At 38.4% G+C, this 13,866-nt stretch overlaps 1 protein-coding gene and 1 pseudogene across 1 annotated transcript; both read left to right on the forward strand.

Moving 5' to 3' along the window:
• Gm15252 (predicted gene 15252) lies at positions 7,615-8,482 on the forward strand (annotated as a pseudogene).
• On the forward strand, positions 11,363-13,311 carry Btbd35f4 (BTB domain containing 35, family member 4). Its single transcript, NM_001099643.2, has one exon. The coding sequence runs from the start codon at positions 11,448-11,450 to the stop codon at positions 12,936-12,938; it is 1,491 nt and encodes a 496-aa protein (NP_001093113.1). The 5' UTR covers positions 11,363-11,447; the 3' UTR covers positions 12,939-13,311.
• The last annotated feature ends 555 nt before the right edge of the window (positions 13,312-13,866 follow it).

Consider the following 13,866-nt stretch of genomic DNA (forward strand, 5'->3'; position numbering starts at 1 on the left):
AATATCTCTCAATATCAACAGACTCAATTCTCCTAATAAAAAGACAGACTAACAGACTGGCTATGTAATAGGACCCAACATTTTTCTGGATACAGGAAACTCACTTCAGGGAAAAAGACAGACACTCCCTTAGAGTAAAAGGTTGGAAAACAATTTTCCAAGCAAATGTTCTGAAGAAACAAGCTGGAGTAGTCATTCTAATATCGGATAAAATCGGCTTCCATCCCAAATTTATCAAAAAAGACAAGGATAGGCACTTCATACTCATCAAAGGTAAAATCTTCCAAGATGAATTCTCAATTCTGAATATCTATACTCCAAATGCAAGGACATCCACATTCATTAAGGAAATTTTAGTAAAGCTCAAAGCACACATTGCACCTCACACAATAATAGTGGGAGACTTCAACACCCCACTCTCATCATTAGACAAAACCTGTAAACAGAGACACATTGAAACTAACAGAAGTTATGAAACAAATGGATTTAGCAGATATCTACAGAACATTTTATCGTAAAACAAAAGGATATTCCTTCTTCTCAACACCTCATGGTACAATCTCCAAAAGTGACCATATAATTGGTCACAAAACCGGCCTCAAGATAAAAAAAAAAAACATAATGAAATGATCCCATATATCCTATCTGATCACCAAGGACTAAGGCTGATCTTCAATAACAACATAACTAATAGAAAGTCAACATTCCCATGGAAGCTGAAGAACACTCTACTCAATGATAACTTGGTAAAAGAAGAAATAAAGAAAGAGATTAAAGGCTTTTTAGAGTTTAATGAAAATGTAGCCACAACACACCAAAAACTATGGAAAACAATGAAAGCATTCCTAACAGGGAAACTAATAGCTCTGAATGCCTCCAGAAAGAAACTAGAGAAAAAATATATTAGCAGCTTGACAGCACACCTGAAAGCTCTAGAACAAAAGGAATCAAATTCACCCAAGAGGAGTAGAAGGCAGGAAATAATCAAACTCTTGGCTGAAATCAACCAAGTGGAAACAAAAAAGAACTATACAAAGAATCAACCAAACCAGGAGCTGGTTCTTTGAGAAAATCAACAAGATAGATAAACCCTTAGCCAGGCTAACTAGAAGGCACAGGGACAGTATCATAACGAACAAAAACAGAAATGAAAAAATGAGACATAACAACAGACCCTGAGGAAATCCAAAATATCATTAGATCCTACTACAAAAGCCTATACTCAAAAAAAACACAAAAAAAAACTGGAAAACCTAGATGAAATGGACGATTTCCTAGACAGTTAAAAGATACCAAAGATAAATCATGATCTGATTAATGATCTAAACAGTCCCATTTCCCCTAAAGATATAGAATCAGTCATTAATAATCTCCCAACCTAAAAAGCCCAGGACCAGATGGATTTAGTGCATAGTTCTATCAGACCTTCAAAGAAGACCTAATTCTAATTCCCCTCAAACTATTTCATAAAATAGGGACGGAAAGTACTCTGACCGATTCATTCTATGAAGCCACAATTACTCTATACCTAAACCACATAAACAAAGAAAGAGACTTCAGAACAATTTCCCTTATGAATGAATATTGATGCAAATCTAATCAACAAAATCCTAACAAACTGAATCAAGAACATGTTAAAACGTTCATCCATCAAGATCAAGTAGGCTTCATCCCAAGGATGCAGGGATATCCACTATATAAACAAACTCAAAGACAAAAACCACATGATCATCTCATTAGATGCTGAGAAAGTGTTTGACAAAATCCAACACCCAATTCATAATAAAAGTGTTGGAATGATCAAGAATTCAAGGCCCATGCCTAAACATAATAAAAGCAATATACAGCAAACCAGTAACCAACATCAATCTAAATGGAGAGAAACTTGAAGCAATCTCACTAAAATCAGGGACTAGACAAAGCTGCCCACTTTCTTCCTACATAGTCATTATAGTACTTGAAGTCCTAGCCAGAGCAATCTGACAGCAAATGTTGATCAGGGGAATACAAATTGGAAAGGAAGAAGTCAAAATATCAACATTTGCTGATGATATGATAGTATATATAAGTGACCATAAAAAAAATCCACCAGAGAACGCCTAAACCTAATAAACAGTTTCAGTGTAGTAGCTGGATATAAATTTAACTCAGGGGAATCAGTAGCCTTTCTGTACACAAAGGATAAACTGGCTGATATAGAAATTAGGGAACAACACCCTTCACAATAGTCACAAATAATATAAAATACCTTGGCGCGACTCTAACTAAGAAAGTGAAAGATCTGTATGACAAGAACTTCAAGCCTCTGAAGAAAGAAATTGAAGATCTCAGAAGATGGAAAGATCTCTTATGCTCATGGATTGGCAGGATTATTATAGTAAAAATGGCTATCTTGGCAAAAGCAATCTACAGATTCAATGCAATCCCCATCAAAATTCCAACTCAGCTTTTCACTGAGATACAAAGGGCAATTTGCAAATTCATCTGGAATAACAAAAAACCTAGGATAGCAAAATCTCTCCTCAAAAATAAAAGAACTTCTGGGGTAATCACCCTGCCTGACATCAAGCTGTACTACAGAGTAATTGTGGTAAAAACCACATGGTACTGGTACAGCGACAGACTGGCAGATCAATGGAGTAGAATTGAAGACCCAGAAATGAACCCACACACATATGATCTCTTGATCTTTAGCAACATAGCTAAAACCATCCAACGGAAAAAGACAGCATTTTCAAGAGATGGTGTTGGCTTAACTGGCAGTTATCATGTAGAAGAATGCAAATTGATCCATTCTTATCTCTTTGTACAAAACTCAAGACTAAGAGGATCAAGGAACTCCACATAAAGCCAGAGACACTGAAATTTATAGAGGAAAATTTGGGAGAAACCCCTAGAAGGCATGGGCACAGGAGAAATTTTCCTAAACAGAAGAGCAATGGCCTGTGCTCTAAGATCAAGAATCGACAAATGGGAACTCATAAAATTGCAAAGCTTCTGTAGGGCAAAAGATACTGTCAATAAGACAAAAAAAGGCAACTAACAGATTGGGAAAAGATTTTTACCAATCTTAAATCTGATAGGGGACTAATATCCAATATATACAAAGAGATCAAGAAGTTGAACTCCAGAAATTCAAATAAGCTCATTAAAAAATGGGGTACAAAGCTTAACAAAGAATCATCAACCAAGTAATACCAAAGGGCTAAGAAACACTTGAAGAAAAAATATTCAACATCCTTAATCATCAGGGAAATGCAAATCAAAACAAACCTGAGATTCCACCACACACCAATCATAATGGCTAAGATAAAAAATTCAGGTGCCAGACCATGCTGGCGAGGATGTGAGAAAGAGGAAGACTCCTCCATTGCTGGTGGGATTGCAAGCTTGTACAACCACTCTGAAAATCAGTCTGGCAGTTTCTCAGAAAACTGGACATAGTAATACTGGTAAATCCAGCAATACCACTCCTGGGCATATACCCAGAAGAAGTTCCAACTAGTAATAAGGACACATGCTCCACTATGTTCAAAGCAGCCCTATTTATAATAGCCAGAACCTGGAAAGAACCCAGATGTACCTCAACATAGGAATAGATACAGAAAATGTGGTACATTTACACAATGGAGTACCTCTCAGCTATTAAAAACAATGAATTTATGAAATTCTTGGGCAACTGGATGTATCTGGAGGATATCATCCTCAGTGAGGCAACCCAATCACAAAAGAAGTTACTTTACATGCACTCACTGGTAAGTGGATATTATCCCAGAAACCTAGAATAACCAAGATACAACTTCCAAAACAGAAGAAAATCAAGAAGGAAGAACAATTCATGGATATTTCATTCCTCCCTAGAATAGAGAGTAAAGTATCCATTGAAGGAATTGCAGAGACAACGTTTAGAGCTAAGATGAAAGGATTGACCATCCAGAGACTGCCCCACCTGGGGGTCCATCCCATAATCAGCCACCAAATGAAGACACTATTGTATATGCCAGCAAGATTTTGCTGAAAGGACTCTGATATAGCTGTGTCCTGTGAGGCTTTGCCAGTGCCTGGCAAATACAGAAGTGGATGCTCACAGTCATCTATAGGATGGAACACAGGGCCCCCAATATAGGAACTAGAGAACATACCCAAGAGCTGAAGGGGTCTGCAAGCCTATAGGTAGAACAACAATATGAACTAATCAGTACCCCCAGAACTCCTGTCTCTAGCTGTATATGTAGCAGAATATGGCCTAGTTGGCCATAATTGGGAAGAGAGGACACTTGGTTTAGCAAACTTTATATGCTCTAGTACAGGGGAAAGCCAGGGCCAAGAAGTGGGAGTGAGTGTGTAGGAGAGCAGGGCGGGGGGTGGGTATAGGGAACTTTTGGGATAGCATTTGAAATGTAAATGAAGAAAATATCCAAAAAAAAAGAAGAAAAGAAAAAAATCGAGAATCCCCAAATGGGACCTCATAAAATTTCAAAGCTTCTATAAGAAAAAAATATACTACCAAGAAGACAAAAAGGCCTCTAACAGATTGGGAAAGCATCTTTACCAATCCTAAATCTGGGATAGGGTCTCATATCCAATATATACAAGGAACTCAAGCAGTGGAACTCCAGAGGAATCAAATAACCCCAGTAAAAAATGTGGCACATACCTAAACAACGAATTCTCAACGGAAGAATACCAAATCACTGAGAATCACCTGAAAAAAGTACAACATCCTTAATCATCAGGGAAATGCAAATCAAAACAACCCTGAGATTCAACCTCACACAAATCAGAATGGCTAAGATCAAAAATTCAGTTGATAGCAGATGCTGGCGAGGATGTGGAGAAAGAGGAACACTCCTCCATTTCTGCAAACTTGTACAACCACTCTGGAAATCAGTGTGGCAGTTCCGCAGACAATTGGGCATAGTTCTATCAGAAGATCCAGCAATACCTCTCCTGGGAACATACCCAGAAGATGTTCCAAGTGGCAATAAGAACACATGCTCCACTATATTCATAGAAACGTTATTTGTAATAGCCAGAAGCTGGAAAGAACCCAGATGTCCCTCCACAGAGGAATGGATACAGAAAATGTGATACATTTACACACTGGAGTAGTACACAGCTATTAAGAACAATGAATTTATAAAATGCTTAGGCAAATGGATGGATCTGGAGGATAACACCGTGAGTGAGAGAACCCAATCACAAAAGAACTCACATGATATGCACTCACTGATAAGTTCTTATTAGCCCAGAAACTTAGAATACCCAATATATAATTTGCAAAACACATGAAACTCAAGATGAAGGAAGACCAAAGTATGGATACTTTGCCACTCTTTAGAATGGGGAACAAAATACCCATGGAAAGTGTTAGAGAGATAAAGTTTGGAGCTGACATGGAAGGAAGGACCATCAGAGTCTGCCCCACCTGAGGATCTATACCATAATCAGCTACCAAACACAGACACTATTTGCGTATGCCAGCAAGATTTTGCTGACATGACCCTGATATAGGTGAGGTTATGTCAGTACCTGGCAAATATAGAAGTGGATGCTTAGAGTCATCTACTAGATGGAACACAGGGCCCTTAGTGGAGGAGATAGAGAAAGTACCCAAGGAGCTGAAGGGGTCTGTAACCCTATTGGAGGAACCACAATATGAAATAACCAGTACCCCCTGAGCTTGTGTCTCTAACTGCATATGTAGCAGAAGATGGCCTAGTAGGCCATCATTGGGAGGAGAGGTCATTGGTCTTGCAAAGATTATATGCCCCAGTACAGGGGAATGCTAGGGCCAGGAAGTTGGAGTGGGTGCGTTGGAGAGCAGGACAGAGGAAGGGTATAGGGGACTTTCTGGATAGCATTTGAAATATAAATGAAAAAATATCAAATAAAAATTTTGTTAAAAAGCAAAGAAAAGATTAGAAGGTAGACATAATCAAATCAGGTTTGAAATCAATTATGTTTAAGAAAGAGCACAACAGAAAGAATCAATGAAACTAAGAGTTTATTTAGAAAATCAGTAATATCAACAAATCTTTATCCAAAATAACTAACAGTCAAAGAGTACATCCAAATGAAATAAATCGAACAGACACTGAGAAAATCCAGATAACCATAAGAATATATTTGAAAAACCTGGACTCCAACAAATTGGAAATATCAAAAGAATTAGACAATTATTCTTTATATATACCACATGTGTTGATAACATTTTCAAGACAGTGAGAGTGAAATTGAAGAAGATATCAGAATATGATAAGATCTGCTATATTCATGGATTAATAAAAATAGCAAACTAAATATTACTATCCCGCCAAAGCAATCTACAGATTCAGTGTAATTCCCATCAAAATTCCAACACAAAATTTTCACAGATGATGGAAGGACAAATCGCATCATCAAATGGAAGCACCAAAATTTCAATAGAGTTAAAACAATCCCAAACAACAAAAGAACTGCTGGAAGTATCCCTATCCCTGCTTTCAAGTTATAATACAGAGGAAGTATTTCTTGCATGCTGAAGACATATGGATTCTGTTTTTGAATCTAGAATAATAAAAGCAAAATTATATTGACACAAAACCAGACAGATTTATTGAACATGAAACATAATTGTAGACATAGAGAAATCGTTACAATTATGGGCACCTTCTTTTTGATAAAGAAGTCAGAAATACACACTGCAAAAAGGACAACTTTGGCAAATGGTGCTGGTCACAGGAATGCAAATAGATCCACTTAGCATCCTGCATCCCAAAAAAGAAACCCACAAGAAAATCAAAGACCTAAACATAAAACCAGAGACACTGGTGTGATAGAAGAGAAAGTGGTGAATATCATTGAACTCATTGGCACGGAAGACTTTCTAAGCAGAACACCTTTAGGCCAGGAAGTGAGACTTAAAAAAAAAAACTAATAAATGGTACCTCATGAAACAAAAGGGCTTGTGTAAAGCAAAGGACACTATCGCTCCATCAAGAAGGCAGCTTACAGAATTGGAAAATATTTTCACCAACTCCACATCTGATAGAGGACTAATATGCAAACTATATAAAGAACTGAAGATGTCAAGAAAAACAAATCATCCATCTTAAAAATTTGATGTTGATCTAAATAGAATTCTCCAATGAGGAAACTCAAATAGTTGAGAAACACTTAAAGAAATGTTCAACATCCTTAGCCATCTGGGAAATGCAAATGAGAACTACTTTGAGATTTCATTTTACACCTGTCAGAATGGCTAAGATCAACAACGCAAGGGACAGCTCATCCTGGGGATACAGTAAGGGGCACATTCATCAATGGTGGGAGTGAAACTTACACAGGTACTATGAAAGTCTGTGTGATAGTTTCGCTGGAAAATGGGAAAAGATCTACCCAAAATTGAGGTTTGCCACTCTTGGGCACATAGCCAAAGGATACTTCATCCTACCCAAGAGATATTTCCTCAACTGTGCTCACTGCTGCTCTGTTCACAAGAGCCAGAAACCAGAAACAACCTAGATTCCCCTAAAGAGAACATGGATAAAGACTGTCTAGTCTGTTTCCTCCCACTAGCACAGGTTTCTAGCAGCTCCTCTCTTAAAGGTTCACACTGACCACCAGTTCTCCCTGGATGATGATTTAACTGCCTTCCTTGTCAACAATGGTTCTGGTCTGGCAAATGCCTGGTTTGCTGGTTATGATGCTCCAGGGCCATCTACCCCTCCATTATGGGGTTGCCCTAGGCACCAGGGCATCACGGTGGGTAAGAGACAGAAGGACACCTTTGTGGGTACTGAGGCCCATTGCAAGAGAGGCATCCTGATCCTGAAGTACCCCCATTGGTCATGACATTGTCACGAACTGGTTCAATATGGAGAAGATCTGGCACCAAACATTCTACAACAAACTGCATGTGGTCCTCCAAAGGAACACTGTGCTGCTCACCATTCCCCCTAGAGCCCTAAGGCCAACTGTGAAAAGATGACCCACATCATTTTTGAGACTTATAAAACCACAACCATGTAAGTAGCCATCCAGTCTGTGCTGTTCCTCTAGGCCTCTGGTCATACCACTGCGATTTTGATGGAGCCCAGAGATGGGGTCACACAGAATGTGCACATCTATGAGATAATGTGCATATCTCTGCTCTCCTTGTGCCATCCCGTGTCTGGACCTAGCTGGCCTGTACCTGACAGACTACTACATGAAGTTCATGACCACATGTGGCTATAGTTCACCAAAAAGCTGGGAGGGAAATCATGCCTAATATCAGAGAGAAGCTGTGCTATGTTGCCTTAGACTTCCAGCAAGAGATGGCCACTGATGTGTTCTCTTCCTCAGCAGACAAGAGCTATAAGCATCCAGGTCATCACTATTGTCAATAAGCAGTTCTGCTGCCCTTAGGCTTTTGTTTAGCCTTCCTTCTTGGGTAATGGAATCCTGTGGCAACCACGAAACAACATTTAATTCCATCATGAAGTGTGACATTGACATTCTGTACATGTATAAATAATATTCAGATTTCTATAATCTCCCTAACCTATCTAGACTCCTGCCCACTTCTACAAACCTTTTAATCCCCCTAGTTCTGTTTCAGACATTGGTTTTGTTTGTTTGTGTTTGAGAATCCTAGAGTTTAACTAGGATTATCAGTATGACCATGAGCTCAAAACTCTTTCTTGGAGGCCAGATGCAGGACACTGGATCTGGATCACTGGATGTATGGAAGATAACGATTCTCTCTCCCTCAGAACCCACCAATATTTCACCAAAGGAGGGAAAAGTTGAAAGAGTCCTTCCCTGGCCCATTATTTACTGTGAGGAGGTTTTAGTCATGGGTAGACTTTACATATACTCACAGGTGTTGGGAAGTCGTGACTGCACTGGTGGTCCTGTAGTGAAGAAAACAGATTCCATAGCCCTCCTCTTTATGGTCCAGTTTTTATATATTTTCTGCTCCTTTTTTTTCCTCTGAGGATCCATGAGGGTTCATGCCTAAACAAGATAGTAATACCATTCAGCCATCTCTTATTATCGTGCTTTGAGCAGTTATGCATATTATTCCTCACTGTAGTTTATTGCGAAAAGGGCTTCTCTGAATGAATCTTGAAGTAGAATTTCCCCTAGATATAAACATAGATACTTAGAAGGGAGCTTGACACCTTGAGACTTTACATAAACAACAGTAATAAATTCTCCCCTAGGGCCAAAGGCATTTTCTATCCTCCTGTGGAACTGGCCTCAAATCTAATCACAGATACACTGGCTATCCCTATAACAGTGATGTCACTATTGTGTAGCTGGACACATCTTTCTTGGCAGTTGGTATTGTACATCATAAGGTTCATATCTGGGTAACTCTGTTGATGCCATTACTCTGCCAGCATCCTGAATAGCACAATCCAGAACTATGAAAGCTAACTAGATGGAAGGAAGTTTTCAGTTACATGCCAGCTCAATTTCTCTATATTTTACAACCACGATGTGGTTTGTCTTTTGTAGCAGGGTCTTATCATATATTCATGGTAGGCAAACAGAAAGAGTGTGAAGAACCTATATTATTTTCAAGATTTCTGGGAACTTCCTGAACATACCTGGCATTGGGATTTTTTTTTTCGCTTGATTTTCAGCAGCATTATTATGTAGACATACAGGCCATCTACCAGCTAAATATGTGTCTTTTGAGACTTTATCAATTTTATTATAAACAGTAAGTTTCCATGTGGATTTTCAAGTATATCCTTAGCTTTGTTTATCCCCTCATCCCACCAGCTTTTCTACCCTATCTCTACTTAAATTTTCCTCATAGGTTGAATATTCATATTAGTGATTGTACAAGTAATGGGCTTATGAGAGGACAAACACTTTCACAACTTAAGCATTTCTGGGAATCTATTAGAGAAAAAAAGAATCAATATAATAATCTATCAAAAGGAGGTGGCCCTTGAGTGGGGTAAAACGCTCATGTTGCAACTGCAAGCCAATACTGATACTGACACTGTCAGGATCATACTTCCTAGTAACATTTATTGTGGTGAAACCTTCACTCTTCTCACAGATTATTCTTGTGATATCATCTAGGCATGACTAAAAGCAAACAAATTAAGGAATGTGACTTTTTATTACCCTTGAAACTATTATGAACTTAAGATTTCTGATTTCTTTGGAAAGTCGGGTACATTATATGGTGATTCTCTGGGAGAGAAAGGTTAAATGATGTTTTGCTAAGGCAGACACTGGTGAAAGGATGCTTTGATACTGAAGATGCACATGAAAGAAGGTTTGGCTGAGGCCAACACATGGGTGACAGGATGATTTGCTGAAGTAGACACAATTGAGAGGATGTTTTACAGAGGGAGATACAGGTTAGAAGATGTTTTGTTAAGACAGACTTGTGAGAGGAGAGGTGGTGTTAAGAAAGAATATAACTATGACCTCACAGACACTTGGAGGAGTGTCTTGCATTGGTTCACCTTGCTCTGCCTCCATAGACTTTGCTGGCCAGGCTCTGGGAGTGGATTGCCAGCACAGAGGAATAAAAAGAAATATTTAAACATTAGACTTGGCTTCTTACAGATTGCAATTTATTAACAGTAAGGAGTCCATATAAAGTTAATATGTAAATGCAAATCAGTAAAACAAAACCATAAAACACGCATACATATGCAAGTTAAACAAATAACTAGATTTATAAGGAACTTTTAGAAATATATATATATATATATATATATATATATATATATATATATATATATATGCAAAGCATACACAGAAATTGTTGATATAGGCATACAACTACTTGCATGAAATACTTCTCATTAATCCTAATCAAAAGAGGCTAACAATAAAATTAGCAATAACAATGTTTACTGTTTATATTGGCAAAAGCAGTTAGTAAGTGATTATCTCAAATACTACAGACATTTGAGTGCTCATAGTCAAGGGTCAAGGGTTGGAATATGTACAATCTTAAACACACATCAGGATGAATTTGGCCTGGTTGTTCTCTTTAAGGAAAAGAAAATTCAGCTGGCAAGGTTGAAAAACTAGGTGAACGAGGTTCTCCAGTTTGATGGAGGTCATCTTCAGCAAAATAGTGTGGCCCACTTAGAAATAGTGGGAGAAGGGAGAGGTGAGGGGAAAGAAGGAGCAGAATGGGAAAAGGAAAGGAAGAAGGAATTTAGGAATAATGGAAGGGAGGGAGGAAGGGAGATGGGAGGATGGTGGGGCAAATGTGCAAGGGAGGAAGGGGAAGGAGGAGGAAGAGGGAGGGGTTGCTATCAGGAGGCGGGGCCTGTGCTCAGGCAACACACATGTGGACAATGAAGAATGCCCTGCCTTCTCTGTGACGTCAGAATCTGTAGTAGAGAAACACAGAGAAGTCTAGGCAGGACTGGCAGACTACAGCAATGCCTCAACCAAGAAGCCTCTGCGAGAGCTTGTTCTAGGAATTTTCATCAATGGGGCTTTTAGTCAGCAGGGTCTTGAGATGCAGGGATTCCAGTCTGTTAGAGCCACAGCCAGAAGCCATAGCCGGAGCCAGCTACATTCCTGGCAGTCGCAAGCGAAAAAGAAACAGTTTGGAGGAGTTGGCAACAAGTTCTAATGTTCATGGACCTCAAAACCAGCGAATGTATCCACATCAAGTTCTCAACTACATCTACTGGAAAAGGGTTAAGATCTCATCTAATGATGCTTATCAAAACTTATTTTTGGACGGGCATGATAGCGACATTAAAATCCGTGCTCTGGGAAAAACATGGTGTTTACACAAAGTATTTTTATGTCAGTCAGGCTACTTTGCTAACATTCTCAAAGGTACTTGGAGAGAATCACACCATGGTGTTATAAATCTGATCATTAAGAATATTGATACCCGATCTCTGCATTTTGTGTTTGGTGCTTTGTACACGGATGCGGATTTGTCAATAACACCTCTGGAAGTTCCTCAAGTTTTGGCAGCAGCATGCCTGCTTCGGGTGGATCGAGTAATTCAGCAGTGTGAAGGAATCATGAAAGAAACTATCAACAGGAACACTGTGTGCTCCTATTATTTGGCAGCAGAAACCTATAGATTAAAAGCAGTAAAGACGAGATGCTTTGAATGGCTTCTTTGCAATTTGATGGTACATCCAAGTGTGGCACTTTACAAGGAAGTAGACTTGAAGTTGATGTATCTTCTAGCACTGTCTTCTGACTTACTAGTCATGCAAAAGGAGATTGATGTATATACCACACTAAAAATATGGATGTTCCTTTATCTTAATCCATGCTGGAACGGAACCATGAAACAGCTTTTACAACACGCAAACAACTGGCTTTCCACCCACATGGCATATGTTGATAACATCAGTTTTCTTGAAAGTGAAGAAGGACTAATATTTCAACCAGTGTTTAAAAAGCTGAGATTTCAGCACATCATCTGTGACTTGACTTCCACAACTATTCTTGAACAAGATCGACTAATACCTATGGCATGGTTGTCACCCATTTACAAACAACAGTGGTTGACTTTGCTGCGAACACAAGAATATGGGGTAATTGGACCACAAGTTATCAATGAACAAGAACTTGAAGAATGCACCATGAGGTGTGGTACAATGATCCCCAAGGATGGAAGATATACTTGGAAGTGGTCAGTTGGACGACTTGGCTTTCCTTTACGTGTGACCTTTACCAGGCAGTGTGTAATTTTAAGGCAACGGTGTCAGAGGTGTGATGGTTCTGCTTGCCACAACCATATCCGAAATGTCATATTCAGAATAACTTTGGTGTGTTTTGATTCCAACAAAAGAGTAACTTTCAGAAAGACAACAGGTTATAAAATCCTCACCTTTGAATATAAGGAGGAGCAAATTGTAATGAAATTGGATAGTGATGTTCTAACCTTCCCTATGTGTATATTCTGCAATTTCCTTTTTGTAAACCTAGGAAATGCAGAAAACAAGTAATCTTATCAATTATTAGACTGTAAGCATTTTACAAGTATTGAATGGTTCATTTAATATGAAGGCTGTGTAATGACTACAGTGAAGAAGACCAAAAACAAATTCAATATTCTTTGGAGTCTAGTACCACCAGAAGTGACTGCTTCCCTCCATCACCTTATTTCCATGTATTTCTGAAGAAAACCTTTACTTCCAACAAAGTATTTGTCAAATCAAATAAACCTAATCTTCTGATTTAAATTTACCATCGAGATCCAAGCTTGGAATGGAAATAAGAGACTATATTTGCAAGGTAAAACATCTCAATCAATTTGTTAAGTAGATTTGGCCCTAGCTAAAATTGAGACAAAATAAAATCATGCCATTGTTGAAACTGTTGTGAACCAATGCATTCATTATGACATTATTATAAGACGTAAATCATTGGTTAAAAGGGAATATTTGAGATTACTCTCTGTGTGGGCTTTCAAATAACTAAATAATGTCGTTTGTGTTCGGAAAACATTTACTGCTGACTATGTCTAACTAACTATATATGCACACATACAGACATTTATCTTATACTTAAATTTCATGCCCTATCCTGGATAAGCAAGGGAATTATATATGCAATATATTTACATAGAACTATATATACTTATGTAATATATTTATGTATTGATGTAAGGGTAAATACCAAGAATCCAATTTTTGAAAGGGATAAACAAGATAGGAAATGGAAAATAGGCCTTCATGATACCTATCATTTGCTATCAAGGTATGAGCTGTATCATAGTATACTGATCAATTTCTCTGCCTTAATTTCTTTTACTGTTGCAGTGATTTTATGTTTTTAAAAAGACCTTATGAAATCACCTTAGGGGCAACAGTTTCAATTATCTCAGACTTTGAGTCTCTAGGCTTCTGCGGCAGGAGGTTGAAGAAACTGGTC

The sequence above is a fragment of the Mus musculus genome, chromosome X, assembly GCF_000001635.26.
Source record: "Mus musculus strain C57BL/6J chromosome X, GRCm38.p6 C57BL/6J".
Lineage (NCBI taxonomy): Eukaryota > Metazoa > Chordata > Mammalia > Rodentia > Muridae > Mus > Mus musculus.